The 26,169-nt window shown below is 44.4% G+C and overlaps 1 protein-coding gene across 2 annotated transcripts in view; it reads right to left on the bottom strand.

Moving 5' to 3' along the window:
* Positions 1–669: 669 nt before the first annotated feature.
* The window catches only part of GNL3L (G protein nucleolar 3 like), a 27,591-nt gene continuing 2,091 nt past the window's right edge, over positions 670–26,169 (bottom strand). For both annotated transcript variants that reach the window (XM_055563108.1, XM_055563109.1), the window contains exons 2-16: positions 25,721–25,788; positions 18,645–18,685; positions 17,623–17,730; positions 16,379–16,495; positions 15,568–15,651; positions 15,270–15,405; positions 14,254–14,357; positions 12,386–12,530; positions 9,856–9,943; positions 9,192–9,366; positions 8,968–9,110; positions 8,188–8,324; positions 5,932–6,059; positions 2,555–2,774; positions 670–979 (exon numbers count right to left, since the gene is read on the bottom strand). In XM_055563108.1, coding sequence (XP_055419083.1) covers positions 897–979; positions 2,555–2,774; positions 5,932–6,059; positions 8,188–8,324; positions 8,968–9,110; positions 9,192–9,366; positions 9,856–9,943; positions 12,386–12,530; positions 14,254–14,357; positions 15,270–15,405; positions 15,568–15,651; positions 16,379–16,495; positions 17,623–17,730; positions 18,645–18,685; positions 25,721–25,739 — 1,728 coding nt within the window. In that variant the 5' untranslated portion in view covers positions 25,740–25,788 and the 3' untranslated portion in view covers positions 670–896. The remainder of the gene's footprint in view (positions 980–2,554; positions 2,775–5,931; positions 6,060–8,187; positions 8,325–8,967; positions 9,111–9,191; positions 9,367–9,855; positions 9,944–12,385; positions 12,531–14,253; positions 14,358–15,269; positions 15,406–15,567; positions 15,652–16,378; positions 16,496–17,622; positions 17,731–18,644; positions 18,686–25,720; positions 25,789–26,169) is intronic.

Here is a 26,169-nt window from a genome sequence, read left to right as displayed (position 1 = left end):
CTCCTCCAGAAGAGGTAGCTAACAGGGGTATAATTTTAGAAAACACTGGGAAAGGAGTTGGTAGTTCTTGAGGATGCAGCCTATGAATAAATGACACCAAAACTCTTTTGAATCAAATGCTGGTACTGGGTGAGACATGGTGACACAAGGATGGGGCCCAGCCAGAGTACATCAATCAGTTCCAGGGATTCCAACTCAGTCTGCCCAGAAATGCCCCATAACAAGCACCTACCAATAGGTGCCTTATTTTCCCTGTGTGAACAAACAGTGCTTACCACACCTCAAACCAGCCAGGCTTGTGTGTTGTCTTCTTTCCTCTATCGTATCCCTAGATCCTTCCAGAGTCTCAGAAGGCTCATTACTGTTCCCTTTACTCCCATTGCCACAGCAAGGATCTGGGGACTTGGGTGGGAGGAAGATGTGTGGCCTGCAGCCCATTGCAGGGATGTCTTACTGCTAAGCTCTGTTGTGGACTGGTAGAGAAATCATCACACACACACACAAGGAATCCCCAGATACACAGCAGCCTAGCCTCTAGTTGCAGTCTCCAGGAGGGTTTTGTGAGTGGTGTTTTGATAGCACCTAGGTTCCAATATACATGTATGTTGTCTTGGCAGGCCCTCCAACCAGTCCAGCCTATAAGGTGGGGGATAAATTGTTGGCATAAGGGATCTTCCAATTATTTTTTTTTATTTCTCTTGTAAACAGAGTAGGGATTAAATAAAGGTATTAGGTTTGTCAGCTTGAGACACTTGGGACCTTTTTTTTTTTCCTGGAGAATGAAGGGAAGTAGGTGAGGGGTTTTTTTAATATGCAGGTGCTTCAGGGAGAAGCAAACCATTTCATCTGTTATTTCCATTGGAACTGGAGTTGGAGAGGGAGGTGAGATCAGTGGATCAGTCACCAGCACTGTCATCAGCATTGCCAGAGAGGTCAAGAGCGGACATCATGGAATCAGACAGCTTGCTGGCAAGTTTGTCTGCAGATGGAGAAAAACAGGAAGTCATTTGGTGGTTGGCTTGCCAACAGGAGGTTTGCAGGAGCTAGGCCACATTTATCTTTGTCCACACCAAATTCCCAAACTGGATCTCTAACCGCCCACCGTCAACACTAAACAAAACAACTGGTGGGCTACTGGCAGACCACTACTAAATCTCACACAAAGACCCATTTGTCTACCTGTGAAATGATCACCCCAAAATAGCTTATATCTCAGAGTCACACTACTGAGCTTCAAGTATATTTATCTCTTCCTAGTATCAAAACAGCTCTTTTCTTTTACTGTGTTGAACTTAGCATTCTGCCATCAGCAGTGCTTTGTAAGACCCCCAAAGCTCTTACAGCAAACCGGCAGGATAGCAGTAAGGGCTTTGAACCTGAATGCTCACCTCCAGCCTTCAGCCACACCCTATTATTCCTAGGGATTTTCCTCAAACATAACCTCCTTCAGGAAGCCTTCTCCAATCACCTCTATCCCACCACAACCTTCAGGCTGGGTTAAGTTCCCTCATTTTGTTTTCTATGTCTTCATAGTGATCACTTTGTGTTCCCAATGTCTGTTTTCTTATTTCCTCCTCACTCCAATAAGACCAGCAGTTAAAGAGCAATTAATCTCTGTATTCCCAGGACTCAGTGTAGAATCAGGCCAAGAGCAAATGGTTATGAACATAGTCTAGTTCAAAGAACAGGGCTTATGGGATCAATCAATCCTAGGTTCACGTTTTGGCCCAAATACCTGGAGTATCTGGGACCCAGTTTCCTCACTTACCGAATGAGAATAAGACTTTTGCAATGAGTTAGTGAAAATTAGTATAGCATGAAGACCTAAGTGGACCGGCCACACAATGGACCACCATTAAAATAAAGGGACTTCTTTGGTGAATTGATGGGGAAATATCTATAATATATGTTGAGTGGAAAAATGATGTGGCAAATTGTATGTTCAGGAGACTAACATTTGTCTAAAAAAGAGAACAAGGAATATATAGATATTTGCCTGTATACCTACCCCAGGAATGAGATACAAGAAATTAACTGGTTGCCTCTGGGGGGAAGCCTGGAACTAGGGGACTGGAGGAGACTTTAATGTATATCCTTTTGTATGCTTTGGATTTTGAGTGTTTTATCTATAGATAAAGTAAACATATGTATGTAGCCTGAAAGCTTCTTAACACATAGAAAGAAATGATAAATAAATGGTGGCATTTGATACATAAGACTAGGCCAGTGGTTCTCCAAGTGTGGCCCCCAGAGGAGCAACATCAGCACTGACTAGGAACCAGTTAGAAACACAAATTCTCAGCCCCTGCCAATGGCCAATCTACTCAACTAGAAACTCTGGGGATGTTAAACAGAATCCTGTGTTTTAATAAACCTCCAAGGCAATTCTAAAATAAGCTACTGAAGTTTGAGGACCACTCTACTAGCAGGTGATCCTCCTAACCCATCCCTGCCCCCTAATCCTGGCAGAGGGTTGGACACATGGAGATGCTCATTTAGGAGCCCTTAATTAAGGCCTCAGGTGGAACACAGGAGGGTGGTCAGGTCCTCCCACCTGCACGCTTCTGGATCTTCTTCTTCTTCTTCAGGGCAGATGCCAGAGCCTGGCCCTGCTGCAGGGGGTCTGTCTCCATGATCCTCTGGAGCACTGGGCGGCGGTCCACTGGGCAAACATCCACCATGCTATTGTTTCTAGGGTGAAGGTCCACATTGCGCTTGGCCCATCCCATCTGATGACGGTTTGGATTGGTGCAATACCCAGTAAGATCTCCAATCTGGGGAAAGTGAGGACAACAGTGAGGTCTGAGCCCCCAAAATAACTCCAAAGACTTCTGCAAAGGAGGCAGGGACAGGCTTGCATTAAGAACAGGAGTCTGGAGTTACACAGAACTAAGCTTCAAGTCTGGCTCTACCACAGATTGGCAGGTGCTTAGTTATTCTTTCAGCCACAATTTGCTCATCTGTCAAATAAGGGTGGGCAGTGGGTAGCTTGCCTGGTTTTTACAAGAATAAAATGAAAAAGTAGAACTACTTGTCAATGACAATTGATATTACAATGATTCTTTGTTCAAATGACCTTTTAAGGTCTTACTCAATTTAACAAATATGTTCCAACATCTATCTTGTGCCCAGTTCTGTATGGGGAAATGCTGGAGAAATGATTTGCATGAACACCCATCTTTGGGAAGCAACCAGGCTAAAGAGGAAAAAACTCAACCACACCACAAGTTAGAATATAGTAAGTGCCCACCAAAGATATGCAGCCTAGGTGACAGAAGCTGAGGGCATGGTGGTGGTCAACACACTGCTGATGGAAGGGTCATTCCTGACTGAACACTGGAAAGCACAGAGCATACCTGGGCACCCGAAAGGGTATCTACTGGGCTGGAGTAGAAGGTACACAGGGTCAGTAAAACATAATATTGACAGAAAGCTCACTATGTGCCAGGTACCTTTCTAAGCACATACGTGTATGTGTGTCGTATACATACATATGAATATGTATACATGTACTCACACACACGTACGTATTAACTCATTTAATGCTGGCAACAATGTCTTTGACAAACAAGGTAATTAAGGTCACACAGCTAGGAAGCAGTGGAATAAATCAGAACCCAAGCAATCAGAATTCTGTATGTATGACTACCTACTACACTACAGCGGGGGAAAAGCAAAGCTATAAACCCTACAACTCTGGGGTTGCAGGGGGTGGGCACCATTCATAACACAGCACACCTAATGGTATCTCCCAGAGTTGGACAATGGAGTGGCCCTACTCACGGCCCTGAACCTGAGCCTGGAACTTGTAATACAGAGTAGGGAACTACTGCTGGTCTATGAGGAAAAATGGTATGTTCTGAGTGCCTGTGGACTCAGTAAGAAATACTAGGAGATGGCCTTAAACTTACAACTTTAAACTGATTTTCCTATAAGCACTAGGGGGAGTTTTGAAACTATATGAAAATGGGAATGGGCATAATTCCTACCACTGCCCTAAGGCAGGTCTTATCTCTTACAGAGCACAGGCAAAAATTTCCTTCATAGACTCCCTACCTCTACTTTGGCTCCTTTCTTTCCAACTTGATTCTTACTGCAGTCACTGGAGTGATAGTTCTATTATATAAACTTGACCATGTCACTTCCCTGCTTAAGGAACCCTTCCAGATATTATATAGCCATCAAAAATGAAGGGCAGTTAAGTAATCATATGGAACAATCTACACTATGAATTTGTAAGTGAAATAAAGAATGTGCAGAACAATACAAACAGCATATGACTATTTGGATTAAAATAGATCCACTATCTGCTTTTATGTGTATGTGTGTGAAGATGCAATAGCTCTGAAAGGACACTCAAGTCCAATAGTGATTGCCTCCAAGGAGAGGGCAGGGTGGCTGGAATAGAGAAGCAAGAGAGATTTACTTTTATTGTATACCCTTTACCTTTTTTTGGTGGGAGGGCACCCTGCATGGCTTGTGGGATCTTAGTTCCCCAGGGATTGAATCCAGACCTTGGCAGTGAAAGCAGAGTCCTAACCACTGGACTGCCAGGGAATTTCCTACCTTTTCAGTTTTTTACCATGTACCTAGTCAAAATATCTTAAATAAACAAAATGGGAAAAAATTTAAACCCTTTGCCTTTCCTCCTCCCACGTAAAATAGCCAACTTTCAGTGTTTACCTATTACCCATGGTTTAAACGGAGAAGGCAATGGCACCCCACTCCAGTACTCTTGCTTGGAAAATCCCATGGATGGAGGAGCCTGGTAGGCTGCAGTCCATGGGTCGCTAAGAGTCAGACATGACTGAACGACTTCACTTTCACTTTTCACTTTCATGCATTGGAGAAGGAAATGGCAACCCACTCCAGTGTTCTTGCCTGGAGAATCCCAGGGATGGGGAAGCCTGGTGGGCTGCCATCTATGGGGTCACACAGAGTCGGACACGACTGAAGTGACTTAGCAGCATGGTTTAAAGTCAAACTCGAGGCCTTCAGGGATCTGACACCGATTCACCCTTCCCTGCCTCTACCCTGACTCCAGCTACCTCAGACCACTAGTGATTTCTGCAAAATACCATGCTCTTACCCTTTCAGGTCTTGGCACATGCACAGGCTGAGCCCCCACCCAAGGGCTGCTGCCCCTCCTGCCCAGAGAATTCCTCAAATTTCAAGATGTGGCAGAAGTATCAGAGCCCCGAGGGAAGACTTCCCTGGCTCACAAGTAGTATAGGTTAGGGCCCTTAGATCCATGCTTTCCCATCCTCTGCCCTGAATCCCTGTGTGTCTCTCATCAGTGTAGATATCTATGGCTTAAACCACTAAACTGTGACCTCTCGAAGGGCAGAGACAGGGGGGACTGGCAGATGAAGAGGCTGAAAAAGCCTCCAGAGATCACAGCACAGCATATCAACTTGATCCAGTAGGTGCTGGGGACCCATGAAAGGGCAAGTGACCTTTGGGAGCTGCCATATGAGACATATGTCCAGGTCAAAGACAACTGAAAGATTAGGCTAGGGTTACAGAAATGGTAGGCCAGAAAGACACCGAGAGCATCTATTAAGATTTAGGAGAGAGAAGACACACTTGGTGACTGTGTATAGGATCCAAGATACCAGTTAGTGGGAAGGACAAGTCAGGGATGTCCAGGTTTGTAACTTGAACAGCTGGGTAGATAGATGGGGATCCTGTTCTCTAGGGCTAAAGCTGGGCTGGGAAAGCTGCCTGAGAGCATATCTCCTCCTTGGATGTACCATTGGTTTGCAAAGGATATACCCTGCCTACAGCCAGGGTGCCCACAGGGAGTGAATGAATGACCTGTACCTCCCCACTATTATAGGTGGACCTCGTGGGAGCCAGGTGGAAGGGACTGACCATTTCCCAGAGCCCTTGGGTAGAAGAGAGGGTTGCCATGAAGAAAGAGACAGGTACCTTATACACGGTGGTTTTATTTTCCATGGCATCTGCTATTTTCACCATCGGAGAATGGAGCCACTTGATCTCCATTTCGAGCGGGTCCATGTCACCCAACAACTCATCCGATTCTCCAGTGGCCAAGCCTTTAACACAATCAATACCACTGTCAGGGCCCTGGCTCCTTTCTGCTACCAGCCCCCCAGTCAGGCCTCAGTGGAAAGAATATGTGGACACTGCCCAGGGGAGTAAAGAAGAAAGGCTCTTTTATTCCTGCTGGGAGGCCATATAACAAAGGATTAAAGGTGTGGGTTTTCCACTAGGGTACTTGCCTGCCAGTCATGAAGCCTCAGTTTCCTCATCTGAAAAGCAGAATGCCACAAGCCCTGTAACACAGGGCTGCTGTGAATCACAGCAATGGGTGCCTGAAACGCACTGGCCTGAGACACTGCTCTATAAATGGTAGCTACTGGGATTCCCTCCCCAGGACCAGGCCTCTCTCCCTATTTCACTGGTGCCTTGTCTGGAGCTCGCCTCTACTGCAGACCACAAATGTGCACATTGCCCTGGGACCACACTACCCTCGCACCTCTTCTAAACTTTGCCCCATCTCCTTCCCTGGGCCTCTAATTGCTAATCACTCTTCAAGATTCAACACTAGGGCAACTAGGAAACTCTAATTATTAACCACTCCTTCTTCTCAACTTCCGGGACCTCAATCATTTGCTAAAGTGCATTCTCACTGCCAGAGCCCCACTTGCCCTCACATATAGCCCTAAAAATGTGAGCTCTAATTCCTCCCAAATGCCCACTTGACAGAAAAGTAAAGTTCAGAAAGAGGGCTGACTTGCCCGAAGCCACATGGGGAATATATTCTGAAGCAGGCAAGCCTCTTGTCCTCATTTGTAATCCAAGCACACTATAAGACCCAGAGAAGGAAAGCTAGTGGCCCTCAAGAGAAACAGAGTAACTGGAAGCCAGGCCAGCCAAGACTTTCTCCACTACCCCAGAGTGTCCACAGACAGGCCCAGAGAGCATTGGGCACCTTTCTTGGGTGGGGTAGAAAAGGAAGGAGCTGCAGATGGTAGAATAGCTGAAGAGAATAAACTTCCCAAAGGAGTTTCTGAAAGTCATACCTTTGTACTCCAAAAAATAACCATCTTAATAACAGCTAATATTTACCAAGCATGTGCTATATGCCAGGCACTAGGTTTTACATATTAAATAGTCTTCACAACTATCAGGTATGTGCTATCATCCCATTGTAGGGATGATGTCATTGGTCATAGAGAGGTTAAGAAACTTGTGCAGCACTACACAGCTAACAAAACTCAGATTTTAATCCAGGCAGTTCATTCTTCTAACCACTCAGATACACTGAGCTAGAAGAGTCCTCAACAATAGGACAAGAGAGCTAGTTTGAATGCCACATCTGCCTGTCACTAACCATGTACCATTTAGCAAGTATCACCTTTCTGTGTCTCAGATGCCTCACCCACCAATGGGGACGAGGGTAAAAATGTGGGAATGGACATGCAATATCCATGTCAATGGCTGTGACAAAACCTGGGGCAATGAGAAGGGTTTTCTTTTTTGTTTCCTTTCTTAATTGGAGGATAATTGCTTTACAATGTTGTGATGGTTTCTGCCATACATCAACGTGATTCAGTCATAGGTATATATATGCCCCTCCCTCTTGAACCTCCCTCCCACTTCCCATCCCATCCCACCCCTCTAGATTGTCACAGAGCACCAGATTCAGCTCCCTGTGTCATACAGCAAATTCCCACTGGCTATCTATTTTACATATGGTAATGTATATGTTTCAATGTTACTCTCTCTATTCGTCCCACCCTCTCCTTCCCTCCATTATGTCCACCAGTCTGTTCTCTATGTCTGTGGAGAGAAAGGGTTTTTGAGAGAAATATCTCAGTCCACTCCAGGCCTCAAGAGATGGGGAAAGGAAACTCACGCTTCCTAAACACCTTACCATGTTCCGGGTACTTTGTTGACTTTTTCGTATCTAGTAAGAGCCCACAACCAGCCAACCCCCCACTCCACTCCACCACCACCCTATCTTCCTGTGACCCAAATTATAGTTCTTCACTTTGTGGGAAAAGACATTAAACTTAAAGATGTTTAAAATAGTTCTCCCGAAACCAGACTAGGGCCAGAGCATGGGGAGGTCAAATATGGGACCTGTTGTCAGGTGTGTGTGGCTCCACTAGGACAGGACCAGTTGCTGGGCAGGCCAACCCACTTAACCCTACTTACATTCCATGGTGTCTTCATTGGCTTGCTCGGTATCCTCAATGTCAAAGACCTCAGTCATCTCCTTAACGATCTCAGCACTGAGATGGGTAGGCAGAGTGTGGGTGGAGGGTGGAAGTGTATAGAAGCTGATCTTCCCGCTGCATTGGGAGGTGGGAAGAAACTGATGTTATTAAGACAACAAATGACAAATGAGAACTTTGCTGGTGGTCCAGTGGTTAAGAATCCACCTGCTAATTCAGTGGACACAGGTTTGATCCCTGGTCCAGGAAGATTCCACATGCCACAGGGCAACTAAGCCCATCGCCACACCTGCTGAGCCCCACGCGCTGTAACTACTGAAGCCCATATACTCTAGAACCTGTGCTCCACAATAAAATACTGAAATGAGAAGCCCACACACTGCAACTAGAGAGTAGCCCCCACTCACCACAACTAGAGAAAGCCCACACATAGCAACAAAGACCCAGCATGGCCAAACATAAATAAATGAATAAATAAAATTGTTAATTGTATGTTAAAAAAAGCTAATGACCAGTCAAAGAAAGGATGAGTTTTCAAGTCAGAAACAGTGAGGGTCAACTAGAAAGCCCAGACAGTAACTTCTGAACAAGAGGTTGAATTGCTGGATAATCACTGGGCATGAGTTGCCAAGCAGGATATGACCTGATGCCTTGGCCTTCCCTACCCAGGAAGTCAGGCTGGCCCGCTGCTGCAGTGAAAACAGATGAGCCCCCTTGTGGAGCCTGACTCCCAGAAGGCCTCACCCTTACTCCTACTCACCTCACCCAGTCAGCCAGGACAGCTTTGGCTGCCTGCTCCTGACTATATATGCCCCCCTTCTTCTTCTTCCCCAAGCGGTGGGCCACTGCAGTCAGAAAGTGCTCAGTGGTCTGAAACCCAGAGACACCATAATAGCTGGAAATCTGGTAAAGAGAGGAAGAAATCATGAGTAAGAAAGAAGGGCCCTTGGAGTAAGGCAGGGCATAAGTGAGAGCCCTGCATACCTCCTCCAGGTTGCAGCGTTGCAGGATGGTCTCCACCGGGGTCACAGGGTCCGCCAGCTTCTGCACGTGAATGCAATTGCGCAGGATAGTGCCCACCTCTGAGTTGGGTCCTGGGACGATGCCCGGAGCATCCAGCAGCCTGATGAACTTGTCCAGGTAGACCTCCTGCATGAACCTGGGTCAGGAGAGGGGAGATGAGAGAGGACGTAGGACAGTGATGAGCCCAGATGTGTCTGGCATCCTCTAAGCCAAGCACCCACTAGAGAGAAGGAGTGTGACAAATGGCACACAGATGAAGGTGGAGAGATGCAGGGTCTGATTCTAATCTGATTCACTTCCACCACCAGGGACTGAGCTGCAGGACCACAGGCAAGCCTCTGACTCTGAGCCTGTTGCTTCATCGAAGAAGCAGAGCTGCTTACTCAGAGCCCAATCTTGCATGATTGTCAGGAGGCTTCAAGGAGCTGTGGGTGGGGGGGACACCCAGCTGGGTGCCTGGCCCAAACCCAGGGTGTGCCAGGTAAATGAGGGCTATTAATGAAACTCTCATGCCTACGGCAGAATCAGAAACTGGTCCAACATAAGGGACAGGGGTTGAAGGCACGGGAGTTGGGAAATGGTAGGGTGAATGATCTGTGAAGTAGGGGAGCAAGCAGGTACTTACTTGGTGACCCCAGGAACGGCTCCCACACTACACGCACGGCTGCGCTTCAGACTATTGATCAGGCTGCTCTTCCCAACATTGGGAAGGCCTACAAAGGAGCAGCAGATAGCTCATGGCAGGAAGGGTCCTCAGAACTATTTGGGACAGCCTGTGTGTGGGAGGCCCAGGCAGGGGCAGTGTGACCAGGCCACTGGAAGCCAAAAACAGAGCCTGGCCTTCTGCCTTCCTGTCCAAAGGCCCTGACCAAGCCCCTCCATGGTCTTTCTATCCCTTTCCTCTACATGTGAGCACCCTGGCTAGATGTGTTCCTCTCACTAGATGTAACACTCACCTCCCACTTACAACCAGCTTGGGAAAGGTGCTGGATGCAAGGCCTCTGTGACACAATCCAATGGATGGTGGGCACTGGGAAGTGTCATAAAACAGAACCATCCATCCTGGTGTATAATTCACCTGGCAGGGGGTAGGGAGTGGGAGGTGGGGCTCCTTTCTGAGATGTCAGTCTTTGAGGAGCTTTCTGTCTGTGGTGTGTTTTTCTGTTTGGGCATCTGTAAGCACCTCTCGGTCTATGGATGTCCTTGTCTATTTCTTACTCACTGGGTCTCTCATTCCCACCATTCTCTTTCTCTGTGTGCTAGAACTTACATGTGTACTATTTATTCCCTGATAGATGTGCCTGTGTATATATCCCTTGTGTATAGAAGTCTCTGTGTATCTTTTCTTGGCTGTTCTCATTCTAAATACCATTGCTTTTCCTATTTCTGTCTTTCACTCTGCGTAGCTAAGCAACTCTTTCTCTGCCAGTTTGTCTCACTTTCTCTCATTATGGCCATTGTCCTTTCTCTCAAATTCTCCCCACCCCATCAATTCTGCCTCTTTGTTAATTCCCTCTATGCCAACTCCTCTCAGCTCTTTCTGTACCTGGTCCTTCTCTCAGTGGGCTCGTCTCTCTACATGAAGCACTGTGTCTCTTATTCTCTGTGTCTCCCTAGTCCTCTCTCTGCCTCTATTTCTCTATATATACATATATATCTGTCTCATCATAGATGTGTGTCTGTGTCTCTGACATGATTGTGTCTGAGGGTCAAATGCATCTGGGCACACGTGTATCTCTATGGCTCTGTTTGCTTGGAGGGGAGTTGGCTAGGTATGTGGGAAGGGCTTGGTCTGCATGTATTTTGGCTCTGGATCTGTATGTGTCTTCATATGTGTGGATCTGTACATGTGTCTGTGGATCCACATGTGTGTATAGGTCTGGGTGTACATTCTTCAGTGTCTGTCTGCATCTTTGTTCCTGCTTCTTTCTATGTGCATCTCCCTCTGAATCTCTTTATCCCTGAGTTTGACTCACTCATTCTTTCCTTGGGTATACATATCTCCCTCCCTACTCACATGAGAGGGTCTCTAACCCTCTCATGTCTCTCTCTGCAGGTCTCTGCACCTATTTTTGTGATCATATCTCCCTCTGTCTGCATGCCTCTGTCATTCAACTCTGTCTTCCTTCTCCACTCCCCACCAATCCCACCATTTGGTTTTCCAGATATTTTTCTGTATCTATTCAGGTATTTTACCTTTTCCTGTTTCCAGCTCTTTCTCCAATGGTTTCTTCTCTTGGCTTCATTTCTTTTCCCTGCTGGTCTATCTCTGCCTCTCTCAACTTCCCGGCTCCTTTCCCAACAGCTTTGCTTCAACACCCTGGGCTCCAGGTTTGAGCCTCAGCTCTGTTTTGTCTCACACCGGAGTGAACACTACAAGTCCCTTTCCTTTCTCTGAGCCCTAGTGTTCTTATTTATGAAAGGGAGATGTTCACCCCTCTCTCCCACAGCTCTGGTGGGATGCATGCATATGTGCTCAGTCATGTCTAACTCTTTGCAACCCCATGGAATGCAGCCCACCAAGCTCCTCTGTCCATGGGATCTTCCAGGAAAGAATACTGGATGAGGCAACCATCCCCTTCCCCAGAGTGGTAGGATGACATGGGTCAACTCTAAGCCCAGCCCCACACATTTAGTCCATGGTTTTAATACTCCAACTACAGTGGTGATTCTGAGTATGCCTCCCCATGTCCACCAATCCAAATTACAAATCACAAGAGCCTTCCTGGGACTTCCTTGGTGGCACAGTGGGTAAGAATCTGCCTGCCAATGCAGGGGACAGGGGTTCAATCCCTGATCCAGGAAGATTCCACATGCCTCAGGGCAACTCAGCCCATGCGAGCTGTAACTACTGAAGCCTGTGCACCCTAGAGCCCATGCTCTACAATAAGAGAACCCACCATAATGAGAAACCCAAGCACTTCAACTAGTGAGTAGCCCCCACTTGCCACAATGAGAGAAAGCCCATACAGCAACAAAAACCCAGTGCTGCCAAAATAAATAAATACCTTAAAAAAAAAAAAGAAGGACCCTTCCTGAACAGCTCCTCTCCTCCCTAGCCAAAAGTAACATGAAGTTCCCAGAATCCTTTCCCCCAGTGAAGCCCCTGCACAAGGAAGAAGCCCGGGCCCCATAACCTCCCCCCGAGGCCTTACCCACAACACCCACACGGATATGGGTGCGCACTTCACCAAGGCGGCAATAGTTCCCCAGAACCCTCATGAGGTTTTCAGCTCCAAAGCAGGCTTTGCTTTTCAGCAGTGACTCGGAGGCTTGATCCACTGGCACACTGCAGCGATTCTGGAAAATGAGGGATATTACAGAAAAAGGCATCAGATGAGAGATGTGGTCTGAGTGCAGATTTCCAAATTTTAGGACTGCCTCCCTGTTATCACTGAAATCCCCAGCATGAAGCAAAGGGCTTCTTACACAGGCCCTGAATGAACAAGTGCCGTTTCTCTGCTTCTACAAGGCCTATTTCTTCCAGTTTTTCCATCTCCAGGCTTCTGTCTCAGTCTCTGCCTAGACACACATTGCTTGCCTCCCTCAGCAGGAGCAGGACAGCCTCCTCGCCTCTAAGCAGGCCAGGTTTGAGTTCCAACTCTGCTTCTCACAGGTATGTGGCCAGCAAATTCTGATTCCATTCTCTGGGCTTCAGTGAACCCTGTCTACACGATGAGAACATTTGCCTCCCTGTCCAGAGAAAGAAGAGACACTGTTCGGCCCACATAGAGCCTACCTTCCCTTGATTCCTCACACAGGACAAGGCCATTTCAGCCTCCATCTCTTTATTCCTGATGCCACCTCCTCTGCCCAGAATGCCCTTTCATCTCTTCCTCTGTCCTTACTTACCTACCATAGTACTGCAAAATAGAAATTGACTTAAATATCCATTAATAAGAAATAGATTAAGGAGCTATATCCTTAAAGTGGAATACAGATCAAAGAAAAACCTGTTATAAAAGGATGCATATCACATTTTTGATATCTAAAAGGCAAAAAATTATAAAGGAACTACCATGTTTCTCCCAGATGCACAGAGATTAAAATGTTTAATGATATCAAATATTGGCAAGGGTGGAGGGAATTAGGCCCTCTCACACATTCATCTGTCCCAGTAGTGGGAAGATAAATTGGTACAGCCATTTGGGTGGGGGGTAGAGGAGGGAGGTGGGGCTGGGGAGCAATTTTTCAGTATCTAGGAAAATCTAAAATGCAAAATACCTATGACCCAGCCACTCTACCTCTCAGTACCCAACCTACACAAACACTTGCTGACTAGCCAAGAAGACTGCTTATAATGATTAAAAAAATTGAAAACTATTTTTATTTAGTGTAAAAAAGGTAGAACTCTATAGAAAGATCTTCAAGGGAAAAAAAGTACATCGTAGGATAACATATATGATACACCCAAGCACTATTTTCTCTATATACAAATCCACATATAATATAAAGCACAGAAAAACATCTGGAAGGATACACCAAACTAACAATGGTGGTTAATCTGGTATATGGATAAAGGAGATTGGGATTAGGGTAACAGTGAAAGGATATTCAAGTCTCATCTATACAGTTGACCTTTGAACAACATAGGTTTGAATGGTGCAGGTCCACTTACATGCAAATTTTTTTCACTAATAAATACTATGGTACTACATGATTTGCAGTTGGGTAAATCTATAAATGCAGAACCGCAGATACTGAGGTTCAACTGTAAGTTATACACGGATTTTCCACTGTGCAGAAGGGGGATGTCCCTAATCCCTGTGTAGTTCAAGGGTCAATTGTAATTGTTTTTACTTTTTCTACTTTATTTTTTAATAAGTAAGTTTTACACTTCGTACAAAATGGAAAAAAAATGTCCCCCAGGACCCACTTTCTCTCCCTAGAAGCAACAAATGTTTCTGTACACTTTAATTTAGTCTGACATTGTAAACATATTTCTATGTTAATAATATAATTAGAAAAGAGTGTAGCCCCAGGCTACTGTGTAAGAGGCTAGATGTTTCTGGCCCCAGCTTACCAGGTTTTTGACCTGATGCTGGGTACTGGCCTTGAAAGCCACAGTTGGCAGCTCATTCCGAAGGTATTCTAGCCACTTCTCCACAACCTCCTTAGGGACCAGGTCTAGGAAAAATTGGAACAGATAAGACTGGTAAGAACATCACCTCATGGCTCACTCCAAAGATGCAGCCACCCACAACCCAGGCTTGGCCCACTTTCTGCCAACAGATATCTCCCTAGCCTGCCAGTTCCTGTCCAGTCCCCAGGTTAGTCAGAAAGGACAGTCTAGTCTAGGGGACAAGTTGGCCCTCTCTAAGTAGACCTGTTTCCTCAAGGACAATGGGTAACCAGCTATATTCCTAGATGCCTTCCTTCCAGACCTGGGGCCTGGTACCAGAGGCCTCCCAAAGACTATTTTCCATTTCCTCCCTGGATTATTCTAGGTTGGGCCAAATGTCAAAAATAACCTTGAAAAGAATGGCTACCATTTATGAAGTACTGACCATGTATGTACCAAGCACTTTATCATTAATTCTCACAATGATCCTATGAGATTGGGACAATCACAGCCCATTTTACACCTAGAAAAATGGAAGCTCTCCGGTGACATGACTTGTCCAAGATTCCAGAGAAAATAGACATCAAAACTGAGATGAAACCCAGACCAGAGTGACCCCTGAGCGCATCCATGTGCTCTTATGCCCCACCATCTGGGATCCAGCATGAGGGAGAAGAGGAACTCTCTAGCACTGGCCAGGCACAAATAAAGCTCAAAATGCCAAAAACAGGGAAATGAAAGGCAGAGAGGCTTTAACTCCATTCTCAACTTCTGTTATACTGTGTGGTGTGTGTGTATGTTTCAACAAGTGACTTTACCTCTCAAATCCCTAGCTTTAAAAACTCAAACAAGAATTCCTACCTTGCACAACTATTATGAATACCACTGAGTTGTTGTGTCTCAGGGCCTAGTCCAAGCTTGTCTTTTAACAAGGCTTGGCCCTTGCCCTGCCTTACCCAATCCTGTCCAACACCTACCAATCTTGTTCAAGACCAGGACCAGCTTCTTGTTCCCTTTTGCCTGTAGGACAGTCTCCTCCATTTGGAAGCAGCGGCAGCCCAATGGGTCCCTGGAATCCAGGACTTCCAGAATCACATCAGAGTATTCCACCACCTGCAGGGCAGGGAAGAGGGTAAGAAGGCAAGGAAAGAACTGGGCAGGAATCAAAAGGCCCATGAAAGAAGAGGTCTTCCTCTTAGGAAAAACAGAAAGAGAGAGGAGACATGACTGGATTGGTGCCCTCCCTAAAGGGCCTTAAGAAATGGGCCCCCATACCTTATGGAACTCCTTGTAATAAGCCTTCCTTGTAGCCTCATCATCCAGTTGAGGAAACATATTTAATTCTTGCAAAACTTCCTCCTAGAAGAAAAAAAAGAGGATGGTCCAGGGGAGGAGAGTGAGAGCCATCTTTGGCAACCATGGGAGGCTGGGAGAGTCATGTGAGGCTGGGAGAGTCATGTGAGTCCCAGCCCACCATGAGCAACAAAATCAAGAAGAGGAAAGGACAGACCTACATGGTCCATGTGTGTGCCTATTTCTAAGTTTGTGTCTGAGTACCAACTAGAGGACCAGGTATGCACCTGAGTGTATGAGGGAGGAATTTAAGAGGGAGGTGTAAGTGAAAAAACAATCTATGGGGAACATGCGATGGAGAAAGCAAAATGTGTACTTTATACTAGAAAAGAAACTTTGAACTGGAAAGTGTATATTCTGTGAGATGAAATTATATGTCAGAAATGCAGTAAGAAGTCGTAGAAAGAAGTCGACTCCTCTCTTAACTTTCACTTCACACTCTCAATCTTTCTCTCCCCCTGTCTCCCAGTCCTCTCCACTCCCAATCCCCAGTCTGTGTTTCAGCTTGGGAGAAAGGACCTAACCAGGGCTCTCCAATCACAGATATAGCTCTTCACCTCCTTCTTACCCTCCCTCCATGTCCCTACCATTTCCCATCCTCTCTGAACTGGTTCCCTACTCCCCCTCCAAAAATCTCACACCCTTCCTCTTTCCTTTTCACAGAGCAATGGCAAAAGATGCTTTTGAGCAAGCCCACACCAGCCCTACTGAGGAGCAAAGACTGCTCTCTCACCTTGTGCTCAAACTCCTCTTGGCGTCTCAGGACATCCTGGCAGTAGCTTTCAATGGTCCTACGTCGGTGTCGCTCTTGCTCCCGGGCAGCCTGCTGCTTCTCCCTCATCTCCCCAACCTAACAAGTGACCATACAAAAGGGCTGAAGCTGATGAGGTCTGCAATCTAAGGGAGGGATGGAAGATCAAGAGTAATAGGGAGCAGGTGACAGAGAAAGAAAACAGTGTGACTTGGCACAAGTGGTAGGAGCAGGGATACAGGGAGGGAAGAGACGTGACAGCAAGAGATAAAGAGATAAGGGGTTTGAGGGAAAGAAAGACAAAGAGATGAAGGAGGGGAAAGCATGGCAGACACTAATATAAGGAAAATATATAAAGCTGAGAGAGATCATGTCCCAAGCAGTGGGAACCGCTTAAGACCAGAGAGGGGGGAAAAAAAATAGGCCCTGGGACAACAGAGGATGAGATGGTTGGATGGCATCACCGACTCGATGGACATGAGCTTGAGCAAGCTCCAGGAGTTGGTGATGGACAGGGAAGCCTGGCATACTGCAGTCCATGGGGTCGCAAAGAGTCAGACATGACTGAGTGACTGAACTGAACTGACTGGGATATTCCATCCTATAAAGAACAGCAAAAGAAACTAGAGAAAAGGAAGAAGGACATCCAGGAGAAATGACAGGAAAACCAAAGTGACAGTGTTTCAAAAAAAAAAAAGCCTGCATATGTAAAACAGATAGCCAATGGGAATTTGCTGTATGTCTCAGGAACTCAAACCAGGGCTCTAGAGGGGTTGGATGGGGAGGAAGGTGGGAGGGAAGTTCAAGAGAGAGGGGACATATGTGTACCTATGGCTAATTCATGCTGATGTGTGGCAGAAACCAACACAATACTGTAAAGCAATTATCCTTCAATTACAAATAATTTTTTTAAAAAAGCATGGTCTCAAATGCTGAGAATTGAAAAAGATGAGGGAAGAAAGCAATCCATGAGTCTGATGTCAGAGAACATGCTGGTGAGACTGGCAGGGTCATTCCAGTGGAGCAGTGAGACCAAAAACCAGACAGCCATGAACTGGGAGGTGAGCAAATGGAGACACTAAATCAAGTATCAAAGCAACTGCCCTTTCTTTCCTTTCCACAAACAGCCTCAACAACCCTAACAATTCTGTCCTTTGCCTTTCAACATTTCCATGGACCTGGCAGTCAAGTGAGGCCCTCTCTCTCCCCCAAGGGAAAGGGCTTACCCTCTTCTTCTTTAACTCAGCCTCTCGACTGGCGTGATCATTGGAGTGGAAAAACTGGGGAGAGTAGGCCACTTTGGTGGCTGCTTTCTTCCCATTCTGCTTTGCAGGCTGGTTACCAAACAAGAGAGAAAAAAATGAAGAGTTAATGAACCCATAGAAATCACCCTTTGTGGGGGGAGGGGTGGTTTAAAGCTGCTCATAAGTAGATTTGTGGGAGGAAAGAGGAGAGAAGCAAACAAAAAGGCTCTGTTCCCAGAAGTCTGTCCATATGACCAGAGAGACCCTTCTTCCCCTAGCTAGGCAGGGACTAAGTAAAGAATACCAGGAAAGGTGGGGGGTGGGCAGTAAGTAGAAAGGTTTCCCAAGTAGAGGCCAAGGGAATACTATTAGCTCTCCAAGTGAAGCCCTTGGAACAGCAGTAGCATCATCTGGGCACTTCTCAGACGCTGAGACAGACACACTAAATCAAAAACTCAAGCAATCTGTGTTTTAACCAACACTCCAGGTGATTCTGGAGGGCTAAAGTTTGAGAACTTTAACCATGCTAAAATTTAAGAACTGCTGCTCTGATGCAAGTCCTATTTGTCCACAACTTTCCCAGTGGGACCAGAAGATTCAGGAGCTGGGCCAAAGACTGTTTGAGTCCTGCCTCTCCATGAGCAATAGAGACTTGGGAATTAAGACTCAAGTCCCAGCTGAGCTACCTTGAACCTAGGAACTTTCTCATTGAGGGTCAGTTTCTTCATCTAAAAAAAATGAGATTATGACAATCCCTATCAAGGTAAACTAAGCACAAAGCAGTATATGGCTTGTGGTGGGAACTTAATAAATGTTGCCGCTTCTCTGCTGAAGCCACCCAAATGGCTTTTGGGAAAGCCAAATCTGCTGATTCCAATGTGGTGCTCTATTTGGAGTCACCCAATATCTACTTGGTTTTGTGGGCCTCTTCTGGGGTGGGCAACCTGTTCCCAACCTTGTCCCCAACAATGGGTATACCTTACCTGAGAGTGGTACCAACTTACCTTCTTGCAGCCTTTGGAACCTTTACCTGGCTTTTTATTTTCTAAAAAAGAAAAAAAAAAAAAAAAAGCCATCATCCACCTACCCAACATTCTTTGAGCCTTAATGGAGGTAGGCAACACTGGGAATCTAAGGAAGCCTCAGACTCCATGTCTCTCTAGGCACACAAGACAGACATAGAGCTGGCAGCTACAGTGTCAGAAGAGGTACTGGATACAATGTTTCAGTGAATACCTGAAACATTATATCCAGTGCAAACTGAAACAATTCTTAAGGGAATCCTGTGAAGAGAACAATAGGAACATGCACTTATAACTTTTCTCTTACAACTTCTAGCTGAGGCAGCTCAACAATTTTGGCACCAGACTGAAGTGGGGGGCTGGCAGCATGAGAAGGTGATCTGAGGAGTCCCACCCAGCTAAACCAGAGTAGATGCCCTCAGCCCTTGGAGAGAGAACTGTCCTTTCCTGCTGACCCTGTTCATGCCATTGCCTCCCAAGGGAATTACACTACTCAGCCAAACTGCAGCCTCCCTTTGATTTAAGAAGCAGAGAGCTCACCTTCTACAATCACACCTTAACAAAGCCTAGGAAAGTAAAAGTCCTCTCCCCACTTCAATGAGAAGTCCCTTCTGTCACCTCCTTCACAACTGGCCTCTCAGAAAGAATGACGTCCCATAATTCTCACCATTTGCAAAGAGGCTAAAGGAATTCCTACAGGAAGAGGTTCTAGAAGGTCAGGATATACAAACAAATATAGGAGCAGCTTGAGATTATCAGACAGAGGACAGGCTCCCCAATCACATCAGGTGGTTCACATCAAAGCAGTGTTACTGTAGGAAACAGAGGATTTAAATACTACTTATTCTTAAGGAGATTCAAGAAGATACTTCAAAGGAACTGTATAAGAAAAAGATTCCCAAAACCTGATATTGAATAAAAATTCAATGTTGTGAAAAAACAGAAGGAATAACACTAACAACCAAATTAATAAGCTAGAAGGCCAAGGGAAAAACTTCTTTAAAACAGAACAAAAATACAAAGAAAAGTATAAAATAGAAAATGGAGAATGGACTCAAGAGAGCTAGTATCTAAATTAAGAAGAGTTTCAGAAGAGAAAAGATACAAATGGAGAAGCAATTATTTTTTAAAATACTAGATAAACATTTTCCAAATTGAAAACAGGATTCAGGCGCATCAAGATTAACAAAAAAAGACATATGGCTCAGAGGTTAAAGCATCTGCCTGCAATGCGGGAGATCTGGGTTTGATCCCTGGGTCGGGACGATCCCCTGGAGAAGGAAATGGCAACCCACTCCAGTATTCTTGCCTGGAGAATCCCATGGATGGAAGAGCCTGGTGGGCTACAGTCCACGGGGTCGCAAAGAGTCAGACACGACTGAGCGACTTCATGAGTCATGAGATGATGCCCTGGACATATACTGATGAAATTTTTGAGCCCCAAAGACAAAGAGAAAATCTTGTAAACTTCCAATTAGAAGGCATTCCCAGCAAAGGAGAACAGACAGCCTTCTCAAAGCCACAATTCTGAACACTTAAGACGGAAGAATAATCATTACAAAGTAATGAGACAAGGGACAGTATTGCAAGTTAAACTTCTACAACTGACCAATAAGATCACTCTTATGTGAAGGTAAAGGAAATTTTCAGATGTGGAAAGATTACCACCTGCATTCACCTTCTGGTAAAATGACTTGAGGAAGTATATCAGCAAAAATAAGCATAAAACCATGCTAAAGGTCTCACTTTGGAAGAGTAGGATAAAAATAGTTATTATTTAACTTTGATAAAGTGATACAGAAATTTAGTTACATGATAAAGTGATGCAGAAATTTAGTTACACTTGATTTAAATATGAATGCAATTACCAACATAATTTTAAGTACTGGTGGAAGATTTAACTTGTTAAACTTTTTAGAAGTAATAAGGGAATAAGAAGAAACAAACAAAAAATATAAAATAAGATGGTAGAAATCAGACCAAACATATTAGTTATCATAATGAAAGTAAATGGACTGAATTTCCCTGTAACAAAAAAATCAGATCCCAAGTCTTTTCTTCCACAATATTCACGTTGCAATGAAAAGAATGTGAGGCTTGGAATTAACCAGGTCTGGCCATTTTACTCAACAATTTTCATCAACCTAACTTCCCTGGAAAATGAGCACCACGATGAAAGAAAATACCTCACTTAGAGAGAGGAAAAAACATCTGCTTCAGAGAGAAGGAGGGGGAGGAGAAACAGGGAAGAAGGTAGGGGTGCATTCACCACTCACAACACTGCAACACCCAGGAGCCCCTGTTATTGTTCTTTAATAGCTTCAGAGAGAAAACAGCTACCATTTTTTAGCCAGCCAGAGCTAGGTTTCTGTTCTGGTTCAATAACTACCTACCTATATGACCTTGAAGAATTTTCTTAAATCTAAGCACCAATATCGCCATCTATCAACTCGCACTGATATTCAGCAGCAGAAGGTAGGGGAGATGCTTCATGGTACAGCTCTCCATATCCTGGGCTAGAGATACCCTGGACCCAAATGGTAATGATAATGATTAAATCTAGGAAGGTTACTCAGAAGCCCTAGAAAGAGTGTTCAAATACAATTTCAACTGTTGTATATTTTTGAATGGCTATTAAAAAGGAGAGTGTGTTTTATTATTTGAAAGAAAAATAGTCTCAGACATTCCTCTCAACTATCTTCAAGCACATTTGTTCAACCTCCCAGAGACTTCCAAAACACTGATGCCACTTGGTTCTTCATTCAGTGGCCACCCCATTTCCCTCCCTGTGCAGCTTGCACAGTCTGCCATTATGATGGATTACATAGCTGTGCAACCAATCACTGATGGCTGTAAATCTTTTAAATGTCTTTAACAGGTAATACAGTCATACAGTTCCAAAATAAAACCATGTCAGATGTAGAAAACAAACTTACAGTCACCAGTGCAGGAAAGTGGGGGGATAAACTTGGAGATTGGGACTGACATATACACACTACTATAAAAAATGGGGTTTCTCTGGTGGCTCAGACAGTAAAGAATCTACCTGCAATGCAGGAGACCCAGTTTTGATCCCCGAGTCGGGAAGATCCCCTGGAAAAAGAAATGGCAACTCACTCAAGTATTTTTGCCTGGGAAATCCTGTGGACAGAGGAGCCTGGCGGGCTACAGTCTATGGGGTCGCAAGAGTTGGACATGACTGAGCTACTCAACAACAGTAATAACAGTATAGCACAAGGAACTGTACTCAATACTCTGTAATGGCCTATATCAGAAATGAATCTAAAAAAGAGTGGATATATGTATAACTAATTCACTTTGCTATACACCTGAAACTAACACATTGTAAATCAACTATACTCCAATAAAAATTATTAAAAATAAATAAAAATATGTATTCTCAGAGGTCTCCCTCCCACACTTGTCCCTAGTCCCTGCAGTCCTCTCACCACAAGAAACCACTTTATTAGTTTGTCACACATCATTCAGTTTCTTTGTGCAAATACGAATATATATTCTTATTTTCCCATTTTCTCCCAAGGAAGGTAATATACTATGTATTCCTGTCGGTAACTTGCTTTTTTCACTTAACAAATCCTGGAGATATTTCCATCTAACTGTTTTTCCATACTACTTCATTCTTTCAATTGCCAGGGTTCCTTTGTATGCATATACTCTATTTAACCAGCTAATTATTGTCTTTTTCATCACTACCAATAATTGTTACTAATAAAAATTAATTTAAAAAAATAGAAATTCTATTATTATCTTGTATTTGATGTTCTTACAATATAAACTAATTTTGTTCACTTTTCTTGTGTTGCTTGAAGAAATGATTATTTGTTTTTGGTACTGACATAACCAAAGCCTGACTCTTGATGAAATTTTTATCATTATATAAAGTGAATTTTTTTTTTTAACCAAGCCCTACATAGGCAGGGCCACCATTCACACAGAATACAAGGTCACTGGGTTGCACAGTTTTCATCCAGTCTATCCAGTGTGCTATCCACATGCTGTTTTCTCTTCGGGCTATGGCAGGATAAAGGCAGGGGAGCACAAAATCTGTCCTACCACCCTTGCCTTATCTCTTATAAGGAAGAGTCCATGTATCACATTTGTCTTCTCCTTCTAGACTATAAACATCATGGTGGAAGGAGAGGGAATTGAGTTAGCATTACTGAGACATTCTAGTGCCTGACACACAGTAAGTGTCCAATAGCTATGCCTGGTCATGCTGCACCCTTGGGACAAAAACATAAACCAGGTGTCAGTGAGAAGTTAACAGCATGGTAGAAGAGACAGGGGCTTCCCTGGTGGCTCAGTGGTAAAGAATCCGCCTGCAATACAGGAGCCACAGGAGACAAGGGTTCGATCCCTGAGTCTGGAAGATCCCCTGGAGGAGGGCCTGACAACCCACTCCAATATTCTTGCCTGGAGAATCCCATGGACAGAGGAGCCTGGTGGGCTATAGTCCATGGGATCGCAAAGGGTTGGACATGACTGAAATGACTTAGCAGCAGCAGAAGAGACAGACCTAATCTACAGAGTTAATAGCCCTGGTTCTTATGGGTGCACAGACAAGTGGAAACCAAGGGAGGACGTTAACAGCAGCAATTTCCAGAGGAAGTGATGTATAAGTTAAAATCTGAAAAACAGGCAAGAGTTATTCCATTAAAGGATGAGAAGGAAAAGGAGTCCTGAAGGCAGAAACAACAGCAATTTATCCACACTGTCTGTTTCACAGTAAGAAAAATCCATAGCTCAAGAGATGTCAGACAACAATTCAGTGGCAGAACACTGTATGCATGCTCTGAAGGGTTAAATTCCAAAGAGAAATGAAGGCTGAATCTTTTAAGCCAATACTTAATAGAGTGCTTATTATGTGCCAGGCACTCTTCTAAGTGTTCTTCCTATTTTAATGCATTAAATTCTCACAAAAAAGATCTTCACGACCCAGGTAACAACTCAGATAATCACGATGGTATGATCACTCACCTAGAGCCAGACATACTAGAATGCAAAGTCAAGTGGGCCTTAGGAAGCATCACTACGAACAAAGATAGTGGAGGTGATGGAATTGCAGTTGAGCTATTTCAAATCCTAAAAGATGATGCTGTGCAAGTGCTGCACTCAATATGTCAGCAAATCTGGAAAACTCAGCAGTGGCCATAGGACTGAAAAAGGTCAGTTTTCATTCCAATATCAAAGAAAGGCAATGCCAAAGAATGCTCAAACTACTGCACAATTGCACTCATCTCACAGGCTAATAAAGTAATGCTCAAAATTCTCCAAGCCAGGCTTCAACAGTACATTAACCAAGAACTTCCAGATGTTCAAGCTGGATTTAGAAAAGGCAGAGGAACCAGAGATCAAATTGCAAACATCCACTGGATGATTAAAAAAGCAAGAGAGTTCCAGAAAAACAACTACCTCTGTTTTATTGACTATGCCAAAGCCTTTGACTGTGTGGACCACAACAAACTCTGGAAAATTCTTAAAGAGATGGAATACCAGACCACCTGACCTGCCTCTTGAGAAACATGTATGCAGGTCAAGAGGCAACAGTTAGAACTGGACAGGGAACAACAGACTGGTTCCAAATAGGAAAAGGAGTACGTCAAGGCTGCATATTGTCACCCTGCTTATTGAACTTGTATGCAGAGTACATCATGGGAAACACTGGGCTGGAGGAAGCACAGGCTAGAATCAAGATTTCCGGGAGAAATTATCAATAACCTCAGATAGACAGATGACACCACCCTTATGGCAGAAAGTGAAGAAGAACTAAAGAGCCTCTTGATAAAAGTGAAAGAGGAGAGTGAAAAAGTTGGCTTAAAGCTCAACATTCAGAAAACTAAGATCATGGCATCTGGTCCCATTGCTTCATGGCAAATAGATGGGGAAACAGCAAAAACAGTGACAGACTTTATTTTGGGGGGCTCCCAAATCACTGCAGATGGTGACTGAGCCATGAAATTAAAAGATGCTTGCTCCTTGGAAGAAAAGTTATGACCAACTAGACAGCATATTAAAAAGCAGAGACATCACTTTGTCAACAAAGGTCCGTCTAGTCAAAGCTATGGTTTTTCCAACAGTCATGTATGGATGTGAGAGTTGGACTATAAAGAAAGCTGAGCACTGAAGAACTGATGCTTTTGAACTGTGGTGTTGGAAAAGACTCTTGAGAGTCCCTTGGACTGCAAGGAGATCCAACCAGTCCATCCTGGGGGAGATCAGTCCTGGGTGTTCATTGGAAGGACTGATGCTGAAGCTGAAACTCCAATACTTTGGCCACCTGATATGAAGAACTGACTCATTTGAAAAGACTCTGATGCTGGGAAAGATCAAAGGCGGGAGGAGAAGGGTACGACAGAGGATGAGATGGTTGGATGGCATCACTGACTCAATGGACATGAGTTTGAGTAAACTCTGGGAGTTGGTGATAGACAGGGAGGCCTGGCGTGCTGCAGTCCATGGGGTCACAAAGAGTCGGACATGAATGAGCAAATGAACTGAACTGAAATCCTCACAACACTATTTGGCAAATACTATTTATTTTTATTTCGTTATTAAGTAGGAACTATTATTATTCTCCTCTTCCCCCACCCCACTCCCATCCATTTTGTAGATAAGGAGAATGAAGTTAAGTAACTTGCCCAAGGCCACACACATGTAAGTGGAAGAACTGAGATTCAAACTCAGTCTGGCTCCAGAGTCCATGCTCTTAACCACTGGCACAATCTATGATACCAACTTATAGGTACAATTTATAATAAAGAAAAATGTTAAGCTGTGTTAGGGTTACAGGCAGTGTAATATGGTATTTACCACTATTCACCCACAGTCTCTTGATCAAGTCACTTAACCTTGCTGAGCCTTGGTTTCCTTATGTGTAAAATGGGTATGGGGGATAACATGAGGGAAAACAACAATAATACCATACATAAAAGACAGACTGAATGATCTGGCTTATACTGGGCAATTTTTTAAAGCTGCCTTGAAATACTGTATTTATTAAAGCTTAGGACTGGGAAGGAGCAGTAAAAGAAACTCACTGTGTCTAAGTTTCATCATGATGATTAACTTGAAAGCAGGTAGATTCAAATCTGCAGGCTTTTGTTTCCTGTCGGAATGGGAGAAGAACCAATTTGAAGACAGAGAGGGGAATCACAATGCCACAAGCTCCCTTCTAAGCCCTCTGAAGGCAAAATAAAATGTTAAAGAACATGACAAGGAAGCCCTAACAATTAGAGGAATTTAAGTGAAGGGGTTATACTGGAACTGGTGTCTGGTATGGCTGAATATGATTATTAATAATATTATAGGAATATAGGTGTAAACCTCTCTTCCTGGGTGGAGTCAGTGCCTCAATGCATCAGATGGGATCCTGGGTCCTCAATCCTCCACACTGTAGTGTTATATACCTTAGGTAAGGGACTAGCTCTAAACTTCTCTACTCTAAGGGGAGAGGGGTATGCAAGGACAATCTGTTTCTACATACAGT

Source organism: Bubalus kerabau, chromosome X (assembly GCF_029407905.1).
Source record: "Bubalus kerabau isolate K-KA32 ecotype Philippines breed swamp buffalo chromosome X, PCC_UOA_SB_1v2, whole genome shotgun sequence".
Classification (NCBI taxonomy): Eukaryota; Metazoa; Chordata; class Mammalia; order Artiodactyla; family Bovidae; genus Bubalus; species Bubalus kerabau.
The sequence above is the reverse complement of the archived record's forward strand: the minus strand, read 5'-3'. Positions and strand labels throughout refer to the sequence as shown.